At 48.7% G+C, this 22,795-nt stretch overlaps 1 protein-coding gene across 8 annotated transcripts in view; it reads right to left on the bottom strand.

The window, feature by feature from the left end:
• Positions 1–3,242: 3,242 nt before the first annotated feature.
• Positions 3,243–22,795, bottom strand: part of TMEM131 (transmembrane protein 131) — a 192,050-nt gene continuing 172,497 nt past the window's right edge. For 4 of the 8 annotated variants that reach the window (XM_027128902.1, XM_027128905.1, XM_027128908.1 and 1 more), the window contains 10 exons: positions 19,558–19,733; positions 16,791–16,918; positions 11,151–11,275; positions 10,796–10,945; positions 8,562–8,727; positions 7,630–7,751; positions 7,420–7,516; positions 6,459–6,556; positions 5,588–5,748; positions 3,243–4,307 (listed from right to left, as the gene is read on the bottom strand). In XM_027128902.1, coding sequence (XP_026984703.1) covers positions 4,023–4,307; positions 5,588–5,748; positions 6,459–6,556; positions 7,420–7,516; positions 7,630–7,751; positions 8,562–8,727; positions 10,796–10,945; positions 11,151–11,275; positions 16,791–16,918; positions 19,558–19,733 — 1,508 coding nt within the window. In that variant the 3' untranslated portion in view covers positions 3,243–4,022. The remainder of the gene's footprint in view (positions 4,308–5,587; positions 5,749–6,458; positions 6,557–7,419; positions 7,517–7,629; positions 7,752–8,561; positions 8,728–10,795; positions 10,946–11,150; positions 11,276–16,790; positions 16,919–19,557; positions 19,734–22,795) is intronic. The other 4 variants (XM_027128903.1, XM_027128904.1, XM_027128906.1 and 1 more) reach the window with 4 other exon arrangements.

The following is a 22,795-nucleotide window of genomic DNA, read 5'->3' as shown; positions in this document are numbered from 1 at the left end:
AAGATGCCTGTAGTAGCACTTAGTTGTCTTTAACTTCATTCGAAACAGTTTTGTTAGATTGTGTGTGACAGCTGTCATATCAATGTGCATTTAAAACAAGGTATCAAAATTGGTGAATTTTTGTGTAGCTATTTTAATATTGAAGATGGAAGAAAAACAACATTTTCAGCCTATTATGCGTTATTATTTCAAGAAAGGTAAAAATGCAACTGAAACATAAAAAAAGATTTGTGCAGTGTATGGAGAAGGTGCTGTGACTGATTGAATGTGTCAAAAGTGGTTTGTGACGTTTTGTGCTGGAGATTTCTCGCTGGACAATGCTCCACAGTCGGGTAGACCAGCTGAAGTTGATAGCGGATCACATCGAGACATTAATTGAGAACAGTCAACATTATACCACGCGGGAGATAGCGGACATGCTCAAAATATCCAAATCAAGCAGTGAAAATCGTTGGCACCAGCTTGGTTATGTTAATGGCTTTGATGTTTGGGTTCCACATAAGTTAAGTGAAAGAAACCTTCTTGACCGTATTTCTACATGTGATTCTCCACTTAAATGTAATGAAAATATTCTGTTTTTGAAACAAATTGTGATGGGTGATGAAAAGTGGATACTGCACAATAATGTGGAACGGAAGAGATCGTGGGGCAAGTGAAATGAGCCACCAGCAACCACACCAAAGGCCAGTCTTCATCCAAAGAAAGTGATGTTGAGTATATGGTGAGGTTGGAAGGGACTCTATTATGAGCTCCTTCTGGAAAACCACCACTCCCATTAGACCAACTGAAAGCAGCACTCGATGAAAAGGGTCCAGAATTAGTCAACAGAAAATGCATAATCTTCCATCAGGATAACGCAAGACCACATGTTTCTCTGATGACCAGGCAAAAACTGTTGCAGCTCGTCTGGGAAGTTCTGATTCTTCCGCCATATTCACCAGACATTGCACCTTTGTATTTCCATTTATTTCGGTCTTTACAGAATTCTCTTAATGGAAAAAATTTCAGTTCCCTGGAAGACTGTAAAAGGCACCTGGAACAGTTCTTTGCTCAAAAAGATGAAAAGTTTTGGGAAGATGGAATTATGAAGTTGCCTGAAAAATGGTAGAAGGTAGTAGAACAAAACGGTGAATACGTTGTTCAATAAAGTTCTTGGTGAAATGAAAAATATGTCTTTTATTTTTACTTAAAAACCGAAGGCACCTTTTGGCCCACCCAAAATTATCCTGTGCATATAACCCGAATGTGTCTGCAATTACTGTACCCAGTATAACTATCTGTGTTAATTATGACTTACAACAGTAATCAACTTGTCCTTTTTTCTTTAGACATGAGACTTCTAGACAGAAGTATAAAAACTGTCAAATATCTTATGAGTACTCATATTACTTTAAAATTTTGAGCTGGTAAAAATATATTATCATCCAAAATCATTTGCATATTTTGTTACTCAACTGATATTTTAAGAAATAAGGGTAAATTAAAATTTTTTGTACCAGTTTTTTCTTTTCAAAAACTGTAACAAATAGTTAAAGATTAATTTAGGTCTAAGGTTTTAAAGTTAATCTGGACCTTAAAATTTTGTTAACATATTGTCTTCATGAATTGTAGTAATGTAATATAAATACTATTTATAAAGGTATAAAAATTTATAATATATTTATATTTTTATATACGTTGTATTTAAATAAAATAATGGATATCTTTTAAAGCTATATATATAGCTTTTAAATTCAACCTTGGCCTAGTACAAAGCAAACTCTTGGGCTAACCAGTTTTTCCACTAGAAATTGTTAGGCTGAATCCCGTCAAAGCTTCAGGTTTGGTTGGTGAGTATGTTGCCTCTCAAATACCTGCCCTAAGAGTTATCTGGAAAACCCAGGTAACAGCAGAAACCTGTTTGTATTTTTTTCCCCTTTTCCAGGTGTATGGTGTTTCTCAAGCCTGCAGATGAGGGTCCTGTGGGGTGAAAGCAGGAAGGCGTTTGGGAGTTTCAGGTGATTCTTCCAAAGGAGCGAGTTTAGGATCTCTGAGATCATCTGACTGAGGTAAAGTCTGCCAACAAAATCTTTTATTTTGTAAATGAGGGTTTATATGAAGCTCAGCTGTTCAGTGGCTTTGTCACCTCATGAACTGCTCTGGTGTACAAAGAAAATCCCAAGCCTTAAATTTATGTCTCGGTTCTGCAACTGCACACAGGAGCCCCTGCTAGTGAGACTGTACGAGGCCCAGGTCTGCCATGAGGCCGACGCGCCGGAGCTCTGAGTGGACAGGAAGCTGGTTTCCCAAGTCTCAGGCAGAGCATAGGCTGGGAAAGCGATGGGGCTGGTTCTGCTGAGCTTTGCTGCAAAGCAGAGAAAAGGTCAGACTTAAAATCTCTCTGTACGATGCTTCAACTAAACCACTCTGAGCTGGACAGGTGGATTTCTTCATCGTGTAACTGACTTCAAACAGAACATTTATGTTTGGCGTCTCTGGTTACCCAGCAAAGACTGGCTTTATAGATTGGAAAAAGGAGGATGAGTAAAGGCAGCTGGAGCAGGCAACACTTTCTGAGAGATTAAACCAAACTGCCCATGGAACTTGCCTGGTATCTGTATGGTCTCTACAGGCACCACTTGCAGAAGCTGTGGGAGTTTTGAAATTGGAAAAGGGTCAACATGCTTCTTTTAAGATGTGTGAACTTTTTTCTATCAAGGGCACTTTTTTTTTTTAATATAAATTTATTTATTTTTGGCTGCGTTGGGTCTTTGTTGCTGTGTGTAGGCTTTCTCTAGTTGCGGCGAGCGGGGGCTACTCTTTGTTGCAGTGCGTGGGCTTCTCATTGCAGTGGCTTCTCTTGTTATGGAGCACGGGGTCTAGGCGCGTGGGCTTCAGTAGTTGTCGCACGTGGGCTCAGTAGTTGTGGCTCACGGGCTCTAGAGCACAGGCTCAGTAGTTGTGGCGCACGGGCTTAGCTGCTCCGCGGCATGTGGGATCTTCCTGGACTAGGGCTTGAACCCGTGTCCCCTGCATTGGCAGGTGGATTCTTAACCAGTGCGCCACCAGGGAAGTCCCTATCAAGGGCCTTTAGGGAATACTATGGAAATAATCAGAATTTAATTAGACCACAGTGCTTCTAGCCACGGTTAAGTCCAACTCCACAGGATAAGGCAATGACAGAATGACTTACTTTGGTGTGAGAGAATCTAAATACATGCATCTGTGTGTAAAAAAAAAAAAAAAAAAAGACAACAATTCAAGGCTTTTGAAAAAAGCATCATTTATTTCAAAGTACAACACAAAGTTGTATTTTTAAGAAATACACATTCAATCTTGTATCTCAAGACTTGGCTATGTGCATTTCAGTTTATCTTTAAAATAAATTCAGGTATACAAATGTTACATACCTCAAGTACAAACAGCACAGAAAATGTGTATGGTCTCAACCGAATGTTTTTACATTCATTCACTGTTCTTAAAGTTGACTTACATTTCTGTAATCTGCTTTTAAACCGAGACAGCCTTATTTTAAAAAAATACTCTATTTTTCAGCACAAAGTCCTCATACGTTTTTAAAATTAGATCTTGGCGCATAATATTGTGAAATTATTAAAAACCAAACTTGGTAATTTAATAAAATTGTCACATGCCAGGACTTCTGAATCAACTCAAGTTATTTCCTTAGCTGTAATGTCAAATTTGTGTTCATACAGATAAATAAAGAATGGAAGAAGACAAGTGGTGGAAACTTGATAACAGTTAAGGTTTTCAGATGTACAGGTCTTATTAGAGTTTGTGGCTGAGTCCAGACTTTTCTCTAAAAGCACAACAGCAAATCTCATATTATCATAATTGCAAGAAAGATCTGAAAGAAGCGAGTGGTACAAGCCTGCCCTGCTTGAGTCTGTTCTGCAAAGATGAGGGTGGGGATTGGGAAGCTCTAGCGGTAAGAAAGAGCCTTAAAAAGATGTCTCGAAAATGGGCACATCATGATGTAGACGAGGGGCCCCCACTTTTTTTCGTTTTCTTTTTGCCTAATTTCAATTCTCATGAGGGAAGTGCGAATTGGACCAGGGGTCGGAGCTCCTCCTTCCGATGGTGGGGCTCCATATCCGCCACGGGTTGTAGGTCTGGCCCAGGTCGTCGGCGGGGCTGGCGGCGGAGGGTGTGTGAGGAGCGGAGGGGCTTTCGGGGCCCATGAGGCTGATGCTCGGCAGCGCGTTGGCAGGGCTGGTGAAGGGGAGGGTGCTGTGCAGGCTGCTGGACCAGATCGAGCTGCTGAACGGAGTGGAGGACCACAGGCTGCTGGTGCTGCCGAGGATCTGCTGACGAAACACAACACGACGGGGAGCGTCAGGCTCGAGGGAGGCAGGCAGGTGGTAAAGCGGCGACGGTTATGCTAAGGATGGGCTAGACCGCACGGTTCTTTCACTTTATTTTAAAACAAATGTTTTATACATGAAGCCACCTCAGAGTCTGGGCGCACGGTTCTGATGTTTTAAAGAAGGGGCGGCAAGGCACAGCCGGGGGGCCGAGTCCAGCCGCCCGCTTCTGTGGCCTCAGCGGTGTGCTCAGGAGCTGGCCCTGCCACCTGTGCACCCAGGGAGGAGCTGGACAGGCTGCACCAGAAATAACGGCCTGCAAAGTCTCAACAGGTACCGACCCCGTTTTTTTTTCTTCTTAGCATCTTTATTGGAGTATAATTGCTTTACAATGGTGTGTTAGTTTCTGCTGTATAACAAAGTGAATCAGCTATACGTATACATATGTCCCCATATCCCCTCCCTCTTGCGCCTCTCTCCCACCCCTCTAGGTAGTCACAGAGCACCGAGCTGATCTCCCTGTGCTATGCGGCTGCTTCCCACTAGCTATCTATTTTACATTTGGTAGTGTATATATGTCCCTGCTGCTCTCTCACTTCGTCCCAGCTTCCCCCTACCCCTCCCTGTGACTGACCCCGTTTTAAAGAATGGTTAAGATGACTGTAAAACTGAGGACAGAATGATTACAAGTGAAGACAAACTTTGGAATCTATGAAGCTAAAATATCTACCATTAAACCGTGCACATCTAATCAATTTAGTTTTCCTGAGGATGAAGAGGTCATCACAGTGGGGTCATATTTGTCACGATTTGTAAAAGCCGAAACCAGTGATCATTTTCCCTGGTAAGAGCACGATCTCTGCAGAACAACTTAGCTGAGAAGCAAACAGATGCTCTAGACAAGCTCCAGCCGAGACACGGGCGCTGCTTGGGACCAGGCACGCGCCGAGCTCTGGCACCGTCTGACTCTGCAGGTGGTGGGACCTGAGACGGGCCACCCGCCACCCCGCGGTCTAATTCAGTCGGGAGAGGCTGAAGTGAGAGGATTCACACGTCAACCCCAGCTGCTCAGCTGTTCCTCCCGTAACTAACTTCTTGACCGTCACGGCTCTGAAGAGTGATGGTCACTTTGGCAGAAATGAAGACACAGCAGCAGAGGTGGTGAAAGCGCTAACCCACGCCTTCCGAGCTGCTGTTTGTCATTTGTATCTGTCAGCACCACCCAAGGGACAGCGACGGCAGTGATGACGTGTGAGCGGGCGGGGCCCAAGCCCAGTACTCACTGTGGCCGTGTGGGTCGGGGAACCGGAACTGGCTGGCCAAGATGGGCTGGGCTCGGTCGCTGGAGAGTCCCAGAGGTATGAGGGGCCACTGCTCAGCTCGTTCCAGCTCCTCTGTGAGGCCTGATTGCACGATCGCGATAACCCGAGCTTGCTGAAAACTTCTGGAGGTGAGGAAGCAAAGGCAAGTCCGTGCTGGATCTGGCCGTGCTCCCCCGGGCAGGTGGGGCATCCCCTCAGGGGTCTGCATCCCACCGCTGCTCACCTGGAGCCATCCCACCCCCTCCATCAGCTCCCACCACATTCGGGGAAAAGAGGGTGCGGGGTGCTGTTCTCCAGACCCCAGCACGCCGTCTGAATACCTCACCCACACCTATCACTGGACGGTCAAGTGCAAACATCACGATCACAGCTAATGTGAAATTCACACAGTTGCCCCTAATTCTGGACAGCAAGAAAAATAAAGAGCCCCAGCATGGCCAGGAGTCACATCTCAGACGCAGAATCCTTTCTTGCAGCTCTTAAGTCAGTTCTGCGCAACACGAGCCAGCTGGGACCCGCAGAGCATCGAGCAGACCACCGCACCTACGGGCTGGGGTGCCGAGCGGACAGAGGACCCTTCTGAGGGCCTCTCGCTGGGCCTCCTCACACCGGGGCAGCTGTGCCAGACCCCGTCCAGGAGAGCACAGACACCCACTTCCCTGAAGGCGGCCCATCTGCTGCCGCCTGACTGCACTGATACAGGGAAACGCATCCTTTAAAAATGTCCACTAAACGACCATCGTACTTTCCTCCACGCATGAAAGTGGACCTTATCCTCCCTCCGTCCTTGTCCACAGGCTCATTAGTCATGGGTCTAGTGTTAAACACTCACCACCAGTTAGGTTAAAAGAGTTTCCAAAGGCCGAGAACGAATTGAGGGGTGTGAAGTCAGGGCTGCTGGGGTTGCTGACGGGACTCCACAAACCCGAGCTGAACGTTATAAGAGGAAAATGCAACACACAAAAATGTGGTTAGTGGAGACAGATCCCTCACGCGTGGCTTCACACACAGGAGGCGCTGCTTCAGCTGGGGGCTCGCGTATTACAGGCAGAAGTGGGGACTGGAAACACCTTCCATAACACAAAGGAGGGAGGCACGGAGGAGTTCAGAGCCCAGGCTACCCTGTCGTGAGCTGACGGCCTGGCTCAGCGGAAGTGTCATGCAGAGAAAAGAGGCGTTTCTTCCTTGTTTCCCTTTTGGTAATGGAAGATTTATTAAAAAATTATTTCAAATCTAGGATTAATTTCCTTTTAGTGTCAAGCAGGTAAAACTGGGACTCTACTTACTGACAGTTATAATCTTATTGTCATTGTTATTTATCTGGGAAAATGAACCGAGGCAGTCGCTGCATGCCACCAGGCCACTGCGGTTGCTCTGGGTCAGAGAAGTGGCCTGTCCAATAATTTATAACAAACTGCCTAGAATTTGTTCCGTGTCCTTCCTCTCGAGTGTGTTTTTGTTCTTCTACTTCTAATGATCGGATCACATCCTTTTCACAACAACCATGATAACGGAGAAGGATCAGAAGAGACTCAGAAGGTGGAACACAAGTCTGTCTCCCTCTCTGCTGGGCCGGAACATGTCGCGGCCCCTCCTCCTGTCAGGGAGCCAGGTGGGAGCATGCACTCGCACTCGGGGCTCTGCCCCACCCAACAGAGAGGCTCCTGACCGCCTCCGACAAACACCTGCTTGTCACCTAGGGGCAAACGCCTCGAAACACACATACGATAGAAGATGCTAAACTGGCCTGGGAAACCCTCCTGCCCTGCCCTGGTAAGAAGGGCCAAACGTACCTGTCTGAGCCATCGCTGTCAACGGGAGTGTGTGACACGCCAAGGCTGCTGGAAAAGTCTGTTTTGCTTGAAGAAACCTTAGCAAAGCCGTTCCCACCTGTAACAATGGGCTCCGAGTCAATCAAAGTAGCCAGGTACCTCCAGGCCGCAGGTACCTCCACCAGGCCCGAGGCCCGGCGGTGCCCGGCCTCCCAGTGCCAAGCCGCTCACCTGGGCTCTTGTCGTACCCGGCTGTGACTGCAGCAAACGTGGGGTTGCCGTTCTGGCCCGGGAGCGAGGCTGCTTTTGTCAGTTTGTGTTTGCTTCCGTTTGAATGCTTCGTTTTAGAGTCGCTTGATGGAAGAAGCAAGGAGAGAACCGCTCAGTCCTTGTGGGCAATGCCCCCCACGGAGGCCCGCCGGGCACGTGTCCCAGGGCCTGCGAGGGAGCCGGGGACAGCCCTGGGCCGCCCACAGGGCCTGGCCAGGCCTCAGGAAATGCTCTGTGGCCTGAGGCTGTGTAGCCTGGGGGGACAGGGTGGGAGGGGAAGGAATGTGGGAGAAAGGTAAAATTCCAGGTGCGGGAGAGAGGCGGGGGCCGGGAAAGGAGGCAGCCCCGTCCTGGAGGGAATGCCGGGCAGCTGGATGGAGCGGAGCGTGCGGGCAGGTGAGCAGCCCCCGTGCGAGGGCCCCGGCGGCCAGCGCCCACCAGGCCCGGGGCCTCCCACCTCTTCCCACGCGGGCAGGGTGGCCGTGGGCCGGGCTGGGCGCCGCTGCGTGTGCGGGAACAGGCGGCCCCTGCTCGAGTGTCATCACCATGGGGGTCACTGTCACTGCCTGGAGGAGCCCTCCCTGCTCGGCTCCGACCTCCTCCAGGTCCCGCCACAGGTCAGAGGGAACGACCCGCAGACCCGCTTCCTTGCCCACAGCGCAGCTGCTGTGGGTCTTCAGTCCTCGCTGAGTGTGCTCCTGGCTCCTGGCCTAGAGCGTGACCCTGGTGCCCCTCGGGCACGGGTGACGGGTGGGAAGGCGGCGCTGCGGGGAGGGCGCTGAGCCCGCCGAGGGCAGAGGCGAGAAGGGACGGCCGTCTGCGGCCGCCGAGGATTCCCACCTGCGGGGTGCAGCGCCGGCTTAGCGCGGCACGGGCGGGGGCTGCGGGCCTACCTGCCGGGGCTGCCGTTGACGATGCTGCTGTAGCTGCCCCGGGACGTGAACGGGCAGGGAGCGGCGGGCGGTGACGGGGAGCTGGGCGGCGGCGAGGTCTGGCGTTGTTTTAGGAAGACGTCTGCGTTGAGGGTTTGCAGAGAGAGTTTATAAAGACTATCGGTAGCTGGAAGTTAAAAACAAAGGGTCTCAATGTGATACTTGGATTTTTACCCTTCAGTTTCGGTTACTTCTGGCGTTCTAGCTGGTGCTATGCAGGACTCAAGTGCTTCTAACAAGAAAAACCTACAGCTGTCATACGTGTTCTGTTTAAAGAAAAAAAGGGAAGTCGTGTCTCTCTCTGCATTCTGGGCCTTTCCCGGAATCACCGTTGTGACCCACCTCCTGGCTGCGTTCTGCAGGCCCTGCCGGAGGGCGCGGTCCTCTCCCTCCCACACCTCAGGCTGGGAGGAGGCCTCTCCACGCCCCTCAGGGACGGGCAGGTGGAGGCTCTGCCAGGACCTGAAAGCCTCTGATCTTCCACACAGGTCCGAACTGCGCAGGTGCGGCCCCAGGAGAACACCCCCAGCTCCTCCAGGATGACCCCCGCACTCCGTGGGCCCACCTGGTGCGGTCCCGGTCCCTGGTTTACAAGGATAGGAACTCCTACTATATTCCTGCTGCCCTTTAAGGCACAGCTGTTTTAAAAATTTAAAACAGAAAAACTCTCAGTGTCACAAAAGAATACTGATTCTGCACTCATCACCGAATGGAAACACACAACTTGTATCAGAAAAAGGTACCACCTCGCACATCTATGGTGCGCACCGCCAAACAAAGCACCCTTCTCTTCGAAGGCGGAGTTGTCCCACCTCCGGAGCTGCACCCGCCCCGTGACTCTCCCTGCCCCTCCCCCACGGTCCTGGCACCTATCCACCGACCCGTCTCCACCCGCCCCGCTCCCACCCTTGCTTACGTGGAGAACCCCTTCTTCACCTGCTCCGGGGTTTGCTGACCTGATGCCCACACCCTCTCCCTGCAGGATGCCCCTCGGGCTTGTGTCAGTGCTGAGGCCGGCACGGCTTGCGTTTACTTCACTGCGCCCCAGACAACGCCATGAAACCGGCTCCCTGGGCACATGGTATTTATTCCCTGCACTGGAACGCAGCTTCCTCTGTGCAGGAACCGCCCCAATCCCAGGGTACAAGCTGAGGACCAGTGTCCAGCTGAAACCTCAGAGGGGACCCAAGGACTCGAAGGCATCAGCTGGGCCACCGGGACGACCCAGAGACTTGTTCAACACTTCTTGAATGACCAGGGGTTTTGGATTATATCTCTCATCTCAGGCAAAAATACAGTACTATAAGGCACCAGAAAGTTTCACAGCAATTACGGGCCTGCAGGTTCTAACCCAGGGAACATCTCTTTCCAGTATGTATTTACAAAGGTGCGTGTTTAACGCACACCTCACCCGAGTTTCCGAGTTCCTCGCCCTCATTCAACTCACCACCCCCTCTTCTCTAAGCCTCCTTCACCTCAAACCTGGTGCGCAACCCTCATCTTCCCTTTGGCACAAATGGGCCAAACGGAGGCCGTTCTGACACCTCGGTGAGTGTAGACAAATCAGCCCTAAGGGACTGACCCCCAAGCCCTGCCACCAGGCCCTCAACTGTGCTGCTCTCCGTCATCTTCTGTTCCAGGTCTTATATTTCTAGAGGGCGAGGACCTCCACCCTCTTCTAGGAGATGGTGCTACTTTCACAATTTCCTGCAGGCCTGACCGGAGGCACGAGGTCAAGAGGCTAGTGAGAGAACTAACATAGGTTTATGGAAAAGATGTGGGTAAACTGGGAATAAACTGCATTTTTACAAAAAGCAGTTACAGTGTAAACGTATGAGAAACTAGTCAGGTAAAGGGCTGCTGAGCTGACGCTTTCAGGAGGCAGTACTTTGGGTGATTCACTGCTCTACGTAGATCCATCCATCCCCTACACTCTGACTAGCCCTCTGGATCGTCTGCCGGTTTCTCTGGTGTAAATACTCCCACCGCGGCCGATTAAGCTGCAACAGTTTAACGACCAGCAGACTGTTGAACAGCAGCTTTTGCTGGCTGCTGCGAGCCGGCTCCGGCAGACTAGCACTGGGTCTCCTTCTAAAGCAATACGTGCCCCGGCCATCCCCACCGCGGTTCTCCGGCCCAGAGCTGGGTGGGCTGTGGGTGCGGAGAGCCCGTGGGCTCCAGGTCACCATACTTACAGCTGCCGGGCTTGTGAACGGGCACGGAATCCCACTCTGGCGGTGGAGAGTCTTTTTCACCTTCTGAGCTACTGGTGTTGCCTAGTTCTTGACTATTTGGGAGGAATTTTGCTAGGGCAGGTGGCCTGTTGTCCACTAACTTATTTGTACCTGTACAGAATTCAGAAAAGAAGGCTGTTATGGAGGATAGTTCCTTTCTTTCGGGCCAATTTCAAAGAACCCATTCTCTTCTAATGAGGATGAGAACCCAACCGTAGCCGTCCTATGACTGGTAACTACTGACTGATTACTGCCAACTCACAACTACCAACACAACGAATCATTAGGGCATCTGTACGATGAAAAATGAAAATACCTTTTGTTTTCTGGGAATTTCGTGGTTTGGATCCACTTGTCAATGTAGTTGGAAGAGGAATCTTGGTTGGGAGATTTCGACGTTGTTTACTTTCCAAAGGGGCGGTATATGGTAGCTCTAAAGAACTGAAAGACAATCACAGGTGGAACATTCAAACGCAGCCCTTTGTTGCAGAGCAGAGAGGAGGAGTCACTGATCCCTCTACAATTTCAACACCTTCTTTTACTCATTTGGCCTCCCGAGGCACTATCACCCACAGTCCCAGGGCTGGCCGCGTTCCAAGCACCTCCAGCGCTCTTCAGGAGGCTCGCACTTGCAGATTTATCCTCTGCTATTCGGAGTGCGGACGAGGAACTGAGGTCCATCGTTTAATAGTATGTAATGGGTGGGAACACCCGCGTCAGAGAAGGTGTCTGAAGCTGTTGGCACAGACTAGCCACTCAGGAGGTACTAAGTGCAGTCATCCCGCTGCTGAGTGAGTCTCACCCGGCAGCTAGACCGCCTGTGCGGCTCCGGAATATGGAGACTCTGAAGGGTCTCAGACTTAGAAATGCCAAAGGTTCTGCTACTCAAAGCCTTGAACGCATTTTTCTCGCGAACACTGTGTACTGACCAGGGCTAAGTTCCTGGGTGACCTACAGAACCCCGAGAGCCCAGGGCAGAATAGCAGGGCTGCTTTACTTGCCTAAGGTGTAGGCTGAGTCGGGGAGATGAATATTCTTTATTCTTGAACTCAGGGTTCATCTTAGACAAAGACTTAAATACTATTTTTATTAATCTATTTAGAGTATATTTCTTCTAAAATATTTAGAGGTAAGCGTAACATAACAAACATATATAAAAAGGACAATGAATTGGCTCTGACCTTCCTGTCGGCAAGGCAAAGTGGGCGGCAGCTGGGCTATTTTGAGTTTCCACAGCCTGATGAAGAAAACGTTAAAATGTGCCGAGAGAAGCAATCTCTAGGAGAAATGAACTGGGGAGATGGCCCACGTAAAGTAGCCTGGTGAACGATGGAAATGCATGGACCCTAAAAACCTTCTTTACAAAGCTGCTTCTGTGCCGCCCACCAAGATCAAGTCGCAGGCTTGGGAGGCCTCTGGCAGGAGCTGGGCTGACACAGTCCAGGAAAAGGACGTCTTCCCGGGGAACGGTGGGACACAGCTGACAGAACCCAGCGGCCCCTGACGAGAATTCCAAAAATCATCACGCGTCTCCCCCGGGCTCCTGGTGACGGCTGCAAAGCTGTCAGTTTAAGGCTGAGCCAATAGCTTGCTTTTCATCGAAAATATTACAAAGTTTACCGGTCGACACAGATGTTCTTAAAACGGGTACGTGTCTGGCATTTTCCACTGTAGCGCACGTCCTGCCCCAGCCTGAGTGCCCCAGCCCTCAGGCGTGTGATTCCCACATGCCGCTCTGCCCCCAGCCCCACCCTTCAGGTTCCTCCTCCTACCGCTGCCCCTCCAAGTTCGCACTCCCTGGGGGGCGGCCAATTTCTGCTGGGCTCGGGGCCAGGCACAGACCACGCTGGTCCACACCAGAGTGCAGAGGTCAGAACGGGTCAGGCTTTCCAGATCCAACGGCACCACCAGCACCGGAACCCCACCCCCCTGCCCTGCAAAGAAGGTAAGCAGATGACAAAACAGTACGTGAAGCATGACTTCATAAACAGATAAATTTTTTTTTAAATGTATAGCTTTTTTTTTTTTTAACGTCTTTATTGGAGTATAATTGCTTTACAATGGTGTGTTAGTTTCTGCTTTATAACAAAGTGAATCAGTTATACATGTACATATGTTCCCATATCTCTTCCCTCTCGTGTCTCCCTCCCTCCCACCCCTCTAGGTGGTCACAAAGCACCGAGCTGATCTCCCTGTGCTATGCACGTTTGGTAGTGTATATATGTCCATGCCTCTCTCTCACTTTGTCATGGCTTACCCTTCCCCCTCCCCGTGTCCTCAGGTCCGTTCTCCAGTAGGTCTGTGACACAGATGAATTTTAACAGGGGCTCTTCACAAACATTTTATAAGGTAGGAGGTCAAAGGTCATTTTCATTCTTTCTTTATATTTCACAATTTTTCTATAATAAAGTGTTAGTATATTTGGAATTAGTGTAAGAGCTAGCCAAAAACTCGAAGGGTTCGGTTAAGCCACCACATAAATAGAATTTTAGGTGGGGTAACAAACTGACGTGAAAAAATCCACCGTTTACGGGCGAGACTATTAACGCTGCAGTTTTAGAAATCGTCTGCCCTCTGCTTCTGACTGACAGGGTTATTTAAAAACGCCACCTTTTAAAAAACAAAGGCTCCCCTGACAGAGACACCCAGACCTCTGGTAGTGGTGGTGGTGGAGCTGGGTGGGTGTGAACTGTTTGTAAGCAAGTCGTTTATAAGTGTGGGGCTGGGGACTGTCTATACAAAGCTTCACTCTGCACCACTGTGGAGTTGGTTGGTTTTTAAGGAAAGAGGTGCCAGACAACTGCTTTACTTTTGCTGACTCATCCTTTCCTAAGTTAGACCAGATGAGCTCCACCAAGAAGCCTTTTTTAAGGCTTCTGAATAAAAGGGATAAGGGCCAACTTAATTTAGGTGATTCCTTGGAAGAGAGAAGAACAGAAAGCTAGCTGGGATGCTGACGCACGCTCATGAGTGTTATACTCGGTCCACGCCCCCGTCTGGGGGAAGAGGGGAGGCAGAGAGCTGAGGGCAAGGTGAGGGCTTTCCCAGAGCCGAGGGCCTGGAGGCCGCTGTGTGCACTGTGGCACCCACGGCCCTGAGCCGAGTGCACTGCTCAAGCAGACTCTGACAGAGGGTACAATGATTCTATAACACGTTTTGCTTATTTTAGATGATTACATTTAAGTTATGTAAACATACATTGATAAACAGAAAACAAAAGAATCAGTGGATAGCTGGTATCCTAAACCAGGGAGCCCTGCGCCTTTCCTGGTCTCCTGAAGTCCTTTTAGTGTCCGACATCTCTCACTCCCTGGCATCTCTGACCAAAAATGCAGTCTTCTGGAGGTCTACAGACCCACTTCTACAGCGTATAAGCTGGAAAAAAAGGGGAGACCAGATCTCTGCCCTGTAACCCTCTGCCCCACAATCCTAGTGGTTGTTTTGAAGTCAACTCTTCGGAGTTAGGGAGGCTGGGGCTACACAGGCAAAGACCACGTGGGAGCCATTCCTCTGGCTTACTACCACTTACTTATAGGAAAATGAATTCTTCAGCATTTAAGGATTTGGGTCTTCTGGCCTGGAGGTGATATAATATAATGTTCTAACAACACTGATAATATTTAAAGACTAATCTTTGATAAAGTGAATGTGAGCTAAACCCACAGATTTTACTATTAGAACATCAGCTTTTTGGCCAACTGATATATAAATGCTTTTTCCCCACCAGGTAAATCTTCCAAAAGAAAGTCATAATATATGCCTTATTAGTATCTCTTTTAAAAGTGTGCACCTATTTCCTTCAGATACGTGGAATCACATATAACACGCTGAGAGCACTTCTTAGGTGACAGGAACGTCAGGTGTCACTGGGGCGGGACCAGCGCGGGACAGCACAGGGCACTTGCTGTCACACCCGAGTGGAGACAGCCAATGGCTCTATTCAGAGGCCAGCTTTCTGGTTATTAAAAAAAGGTCTTGAACTCTGAATTTGACTGAGGTACTAAAAGATTCTGACTCAATACTTTTATCCCTGAATTCAGAAAAACACAAAACAAGATCAGTGAGTTTAAAGAGATTAGATACAGGAGGTGAGAAGACCAGGGCTGATATAGATTTCTCCAGTTACAAAAGACAATTTAGAGCACGTTGCTTAAACTGTCTCCTGGTAATGATTTCTCTGTTAACTATACATCAAAAGGACATGAGTTAACCACTCTAACTGCCTCCTAACGGGCCTGGAGAGCGGGCAGCTCTGGCTTTGGGTTTACCAGCAAACTCAACATCCCTGCAAAGTCAGGGGGCATCAAGTGGAGTCGTTTACAAACGTGCAAAGTCAAATCTGCTAATGGCTAAGTTATTTCATAAAAAAATCAGAATATGACAGAAATCAATGGAAGAGGGACGAGAGGATTAACATGTACATACGATCTGTCTTAAAAATACTGCCCTCAGGCATGAAGGAGAAGAAACGGCAGATCTGGGGACAGCCACCGATGAAATGGTTTTACTAAGGTAATCTTAGAAGCTGGGTTTTAAAATTTATGATAAGAATGATAGCATAACTGTCCATTCTCACAAAATCTCAGCATATGTAGAAACTAGGGTTTTTCATAATTTGGGGTTTTTAGCCCCATTTACTTTAAAACATCTGATCAGTCAGCTAAGCCTGAGAAGGTCTAGAAGAATCATCGCTAGTCCCTAGACGAGGGTTGATTCCTGTCCTGGGCTGGCAGAACATTAGCACCGAAGGACCTCAGGCTGAGACTCAGTCTCGGGAGCCTCAAGCGTATCAGCCATTACTCCACTTGACATTGCTTCTAACTGGGTCAGACCGTTCTCAACGAATCGTGGGGTTAGGTCACTTAAACTGACATTTTGCACAAAAGGGTAACTTTTAGGTATAAATACTCTGCTACTAATCACTGCCATATCCTGTGTTATTGCATAAGTTCAGGGACAAGGTTAAATTTTACTGCAGTAATCACTAATTTCTTATTAGCTTCTGGTTCTACAGAACAGACGGCCCCTGTCGAGTTAAGCTGTATAACCCAGGGACAGAGTCTAGCCTATTGATGTTTCTGCAGAGCTCAAGTTTTATTCCTAGAATCAGAGTAAGAACAGACTCGCAAAGCTAAGGGCAATTTAATGATAAATGTCTTCCTTTATCAATTTATACCTAATTCCCTCAACTTCCTGGGTCGACGGCCACTTACCACACAAGAAGGCAAATACTGGCTTCCACGCAGATGGCCTTTTATATGCTGAGCTAGAAAGGGCATCAATAACCACACTGAAACTAGGAGTAGTTTACTAGACAGACCCAAAGCTTAGTGAAAGTACGAAGTAAGCTTGGTAACGAATAACCCAAGAGTTCAACTCATTCACTGACCCAGAGAAACATTCTGCAGGTCGCCCTCCCTGTGAGGCCCACAGGACCTGCCCCACGGGAACTGGACGGGAGCTACTTCATGGTAGAACTGTCCGGTAGTCACATCTGCCCTGAGAACTGTTTTTTTTAAGGTTAAGAATAAGTCCTCCCAAGTTTTACAGCACAGAATTCTAGACCCCAGCGGCAGCTCTGCGTTAGTGAGCAGACTCAGGGCTCTAGCTGAGAGGAGTTATGCTCGTACCTGCGGCTAAACCACGAAGGCCATCTCTGTGCAGAAGTGAAACGGCTCTGCCTGGGACCAGATCACCAACCCACATTTTCCTCCTCCATTTTCACAAGTAGCTTTAACTCTGCCTTTTATACTTCTGACATCGGAAGCATGTAGCTGTCCCTCACCAGCGACAGTGAACACTGGGCAGTAGAAAAAACCCCATAGGAACGTCATGAGGGATGCAGCTTTTGTTGCCAAAACCCCCCTAAAAACCAACCAAGCAAACAAAAACATTACCTGGTTCTCACCAGTAACTTCTTTTACATACCTCATTTCTCTGAACTCATTTTTCTTACCTGGGTTTCACATCTGTTGGGATTTCTTTCTTAACATTTAAGAGTTTTTTGCTTTTCTGTTTCACTTGAGACATTTCATTTTCATGTTTTTCAGGCATGGCTTGTTTTCCCTTTTGCTTTTCTGTATCCTATAAAAAAAAATTGACACAACTGCTGAGAAGGATTAACAAAAATGCCTGATATAGTGTTGTCTGAAGGCAGAGACACGAAACCAAACACGTAGTAGATACACAACACATGAATAAAAATGATCAGCTCCTTTCTTCAAACCTCTCTTTATTGTGGGCCTGTCAATTTTTCAGTCTTTGATTTACTATAAATTATGTTTTGGTGAGTGTGAGTTATAACGAATGTCACTTTAACTTATATCCTGACTGCGGTGGGTGCTGACAGTGGTAGCAACAGACGGGTAGCTTCTTGGTTTTAGGCACTGGGGAGCAAAACCTTGCCTTTTGTACAAGAAAAGTTAACTCGGGACTACAATACAGAGTTACACACGACTGGCGTTGTGGGCTGAGAAGGCCACAGCCCAGCTGCATCTCAGAGCAGTGCTGCCCCTGGGTCCTCGACCAGTTGAGCACGGAGACCATACCGTGCGTTTCAGAGTAAGGTGATGCTGCTGCAACACCCAGGCGTGAGCACAGGGGGCTTGTCTCTAAACAGGGCAGGTATCGTTCAGGCACTGGGACCCTGCCCGGGAGCCGCCTGTGGAGCGGGCGTGCACCACTCATGCGCAGAAGAACCACACGCAGCACAGATGGGAAACGAAGAAAACAGAAACCTGGTTCTGTGTTCAGGGTGCATAGGGCCAATCGGGGGAAGACATACCCGGCCGAAGGGCAGAGCTGTGGGTATGGGGGGAGCTCCCGACACAGGGCAGATGAGCGTCCACCCGACAGCATCCGGCTGCACGGTTCTGGCAGCCTGGATTTTAACAGGTCACACAGACCCATCTATTTAACTGCAGAGAAAGGCTAAAACAGCCTCCTGCACACACATCTTTTGAGACTCTTCTGAGTCGTGCAGTACTTCCGGAACTCTGTGGACCGTGAGCCCCTACAGGACAGGAACCTGGTTCTTTCGTCCACGGCTGCTTCTCAAGCACCCAGCACTCAGGTACTCAACATGTATCTGCTGAATGCATGGGTAGAATAGGGCTGGAAAAGACACACATCCAAGAGAAAATGACCTCCCCAGATTGAAATCCACTTTGGAAGAAAATGCACAAAACTGGCAAAGAGATCAGTCACAAAGAGACAAGAGCACATGAACTCTACACAGGAGTGCTGAGGGGAGGCATACAGACTGCTCAGCCGCGAGAAGGGTAACAGGCACGGAGGCTGCCAGTCCTGAGCTGTGTCTGTAAGGAAGCAAATGACCGGGCAGGAGATGGGACAACCAGGAGAAAACCAACAGCAGAGAAGGGAGGATGATGTCAGTGGGTGCACAGAGGGGGTGTGCTGGAGAGGGGCCACTGAGGAGTGGTTAGGAAAATGCCGGAAAGGCGGAAAGGAAGTGGGGCAAAGTTGTGGAGCAAGTCTGTGCTGAGAACGCTTTCCAAACGCTTATTCATATCAGAGACGGCTGGGACTCCACTTGAGGACCAGTAGCTGGCAGTCTGCTCCTCTGCAGTCATCTGTCACAGAGGAGATACGGGACACAACGCCAGCCCCATCCCTGACATTTGGCCCAGAGCACCCGCCAAACGTCAGGGATGCACAGAGGAGGGCGGCTGGCCAGAAAGTGTCACGTGTAAATTTTATTTTAAAAATTAATATATGTGGACGACACTGCTGGATATCTTTAAGAAATGATTTTTTAAGCCACTAGATTACGACTGAAAAAAAATTCTGCTCTACAATATTAAAGGCTCTATTTGGATCATTTCAAATTTGAAATACAGTTATTTAAAAATAGAAATGCCAGAACAGAAGTACGCCCTCACTTTTCTGCATACCACTTATAACTCACACTCCCTGACACAGTCACAACAGTGACATTAGCCTCCATTTAGCTCATGGCCACGGCGTCTGCACATTTTGCCGTGTTACCCCTGATGCTCGTGACCTCCCCACCCCCGGGAGCAGAAGATGGGGAGTGAGGCGGCCTCCCGGCGTGTGCTGGGTGGGTGCCCGGGCCAGAGGTCACAGCCCCTGCGCTCTACCTGCTCCCAGGGCCCGCTGTAGCAGCGGTGATCCGACAGGACACGGCCAATACAATCCATCAAAGTGACAGAATTCCTCCTCATCCTCTTTTTTGTTTTTTTTTGCGGTACGCGGGCCTCTCACTGTTGTGGCCTCTCCTGTTGTGGAGCACAGGCTCCGGACGCGCAGGCTCAGCGGCCATGGCTCACGGGCCTAGCCGCTCTGCGGCATGTGGGATCTTCCCGGACCGAGGCACGAACCCGTGTCCCCTGCATCGGCAGGCGGACTCCCAACCACTGCGCCACCAGGGAAGCCCCTCCTCATTCTCTTTTGATACTTAAAATCTGAAACAATTTGCATGAGCCAGAGTCGTTACTATTCTAGATGGTCCCTAACTTTCAAGCTGTGTTTCCAGTTTCTAACTATTTCACCTTATTAGCAGGTTTCCTGATTTGTTCCCAGGGGAAGTGAAGATACTCACGCCCAGCGCTGTGGAGCTTCTGCAGGGGAGTGACCGCCTGGGCGTGTCTGTGCACTCTTGAGCACTAGCCCTCAGAACGTGTGCGCGTGTTGAACACAGCACGTTCACTGTGTGTGAACCCTGCTCTACGGGGCCGTCCTACCTCCTTGAGGAGCGGGTCTGTGTCTGGGTTGGAGGTCTCTGTGGTGGTGGAGGAGCTGTCGTCGTCGGCCAAGGAGTCCTTCAGCTCGTCTTCCTGGGCCTTTCCCTTTCCCTTCTTCTCCTTTTCCTCTTGCTTTTTAGGTGGTTTTGCCTTGCGCTGAAGAGGCTTTCCTCTCCCTGGGGATGACAATGATTGTAAAATGACACTCGATTTTTAAACAGCTTGGAAAACAAAGCCATTAAAACTTCTTTTGAAGAGACTGAACTCTGATTAATAACTTTCTTTCTCTACTTCAGTTCTTCTCTAAAGCTTTCGAAATCATGTTTGACTTTTCGATTAGAATATTTAAAAAAATCCGCTTTCTCGAGGCGTGAGTTATATGCAAGAAGATACACCCATGTTAAGTGTACAGTTCCATGAGCTTTGGCAAACCCACTAGTTGTGACAAATCTGTACGTCTCTCAGAAGACAGCTGACCCTTGAACTGCAGGGGGTTAATCGGTGTATAACTTATAGTTGGCCCCTCTGTACCCTCAGGTTCAACCAACCATGGACCGTGTAGTACTGCAGTCTCTACTGCTGAAAAACAAAAATCCATGTATAAGTGGACCCGTGCAGGTCAAACCCTTGTTGTTCAAGGGTCACCTGTACTTTTTTTATATCCCGGAGGGTGATGTAGCTTTGAAAAGTCACAGACGTGAAAACCAGAGATCCTTTCAAATCTTTCTGGAGATGGGAGCCTGAAGGTGACACGGGATGAGCTGCATGTATGTCACTTGCAGGGTGCTGAGAACCCCGGTAGCTGGGTCCAAATCCTGGTTCTTCCCTAACTAGCAGTGTGACCTTGGCCTCTCATCTGCAGACTGGGGGAGACGACCTCACAGTGTTGTGATGAGGAATTACATGAAGCCCTTAGGACAGTACCAGGCATATAAGTACCAGCTAATGTTATATATGGACAGAGAGTAAAACAGAACTACGAAAAGCCTATTATTTTAATTTTTTCAACCTTAGCATTTTATATTTTTTATTATTATTATTATTTTTGGCCACGTGGCATGTGGGATCTTAGCTCCCCTACCAGGAATCGAACCCACGTCCCCTGCATTGGAAGCACAGAGTCTTAACCATTAGACTGCCAAGGAAGTCCTATTATTTTAAAAGATGTGGATGTTCCCAAGACAGATGAGAAAACAACCCTCGACACATTCGAGTGCCTGCCGTTTCCCAGGCAGTGTGGCGTGTCCTGGGAACACTGCAGCGAACACCAATAACATAATGCCAAGAGCCCTCCTGTCTGCGGCAGAAGGGAAGGACCTGTCCTGCTCTGGCCCTGAGAGCCCTTGGATTTCGGAGTCTGAGTGCCTAGCGGTTCATGCTGAAAGCACTTCAAATTTTCCCGCATGGCTGACATTAACCCCCATGCGATGCATTTCCCACCTGAAATTATACCTTTTTATCATGCTCAGGTTCACTGGACGAGAGGCATTATCTGTATAAATAATCTGTATTCACAATAACCTGAAACCTCCTTGATAAATAGAAAAGATCTGGAAGTGATTAAAAAAAAAACTGGACTCAAATTTTGAAGCCATAGATGTACAAATAAAGGAGAAAAGGAAAACAGCAAACCAGCAGTTAGTTAAAAAATCTTATTTCATGAAAGAGTAGTTTACACTTTTACCTCCAAATCCCCATCTTTTACTTTTTTTTTTTTTTCTGACTTCTTAACATGCTGCCTGTGGACGTCTGTCCCCAGCACCTTATAGAATGTGATTTTGACAGCAGCCCAACTGTCAGTGCGGGTGACCTCTAGCACTTCTCATTCTACAAGACCTCTCGGTTCCACTGGACTCTTTGGATTATCCCCCTCCCTGTCCCTGCTGGACCCCAACACCATCACCCTCTTCCGGTACTGTGATTCTTCTGACACCTGGCTTCATCTTTGCTGGTGTTCCCTGGAAATCTGCCCTTGGAACTTCTTCCCTTTCCTTTCATATTCTCCTTTGGGGCTGAACTTTAATTAATTTGACATAAACAATTCAAATCTAAAATGTCCCAAACTGAGTTAAACAACCTAGAAACATCTTTTGGTTCTCAGTCTAAAATAATGGTTCTTGCACTTTAGAACAACCTAGGAAGCTTTTAACGAACACTGCTCAGGGCTCCGCCCCGCGAGATTCTGATTAAGGGGTTCTCGGTGGGACCTGGACGTGGGTATATTTTTAACAAGCTCCTCTGGTGGACCCACTATGCAGCCAGGCTGAGGATCACTGCTCTACAGTATCAGCATCAGTCCATCACCCAGGCTAGTGGCTACCTCACTGTCATGTATGGTTTCTTCTGCTGCTTCTATTCCCAAGTTCAAAAGTTGGTGGGAGAGGAGAGAGTGCCCCTTCCCTAGAGGAAGGACTAATGATCTGAGTGGATCAGACGGAGGACAGGCCCACATGTACCCGTAAGCAGTCCCTGCTCCCTGCGAGGCTGCACGCTCGGGGTGGCGTGTCTCCCTCTTGCCGCTGGCAAGCTTGTTCCCACGGGTCTCTACTCTTCCTCAGGACTCCCGGTTCTTAAAGTGTTTTCCCAGACCAGCAGAATCAGCAACACCTCGGAACTTGTTGGAAATGCAAATTCTCAGGCCCCTCTCTAGGTGTACTGAACCAAACCCGGGGTGGGGGGACCCGGCAATTGGTGTCAACAAGCCCTCTTGGGGACTGGAATGTAGGGCTGATCTCAGAATCCTTGGCTTGGGCTGTAAATTCCACACAGATTTATGAGACCTGAGCTGGGCACTGCGGGCACAGGATCGGCTGCCTTGTTTCCGGTTTCTCGTGACCTCTGTGTGTGTATATCCCGTGGGAGTCTCAGGAGGAAAGGTACCTGAAGTAGAGTAGAATTTGGGCAATTCCGAGCCACCTGGATGAAATGATCCAAAGAGCCCAATTCCACCATCAAGTAGTCACTCAAATGGATTCTACCTCTAAGACCTCTAATTCCTTTCTTACCTCACTCCCACTGCCACTTCCTCAGCTCAGGACTTGCCCTGTGCCTGGCCTACTGTAACGGCCCCATCTTCCTGTCGTCTCTCCTTATACCTTCCACCCTGCCAACAGCATTACTTTCCTTTTGAAACACTTCTTAAATACAAAAACTTGATTCTCGCTGTTTTCTATAGGATAACGTTCAAACTCCTTTACAGTCTGGACCCATCTATCTCTCCAGGTCTGCTCTAGCCTTG

The sequence above is a fragment of the Aethalodelphis obliquidens genome, unplaced genomic scaffold (assembly GCF_003676395.1).
Source record: "Aethalodelphis obliquidens isolate GAN/ISIS:26980383/991018 unplaced genomic scaffold, ASM367639v1 scaffold35, whole genome shotgun sequence".
Lineage (NCBI taxonomy): Eukaryota > Metazoa > Chordata > Mammalia > Artiodactyla > Delphinidae > Aethalodelphis > Aethalodelphis obliquidens.
The sequence above is the reverse complement of the archived record's forward strand: the minus strand, read 5'-3'. Positions and strand labels throughout refer to the sequence as shown.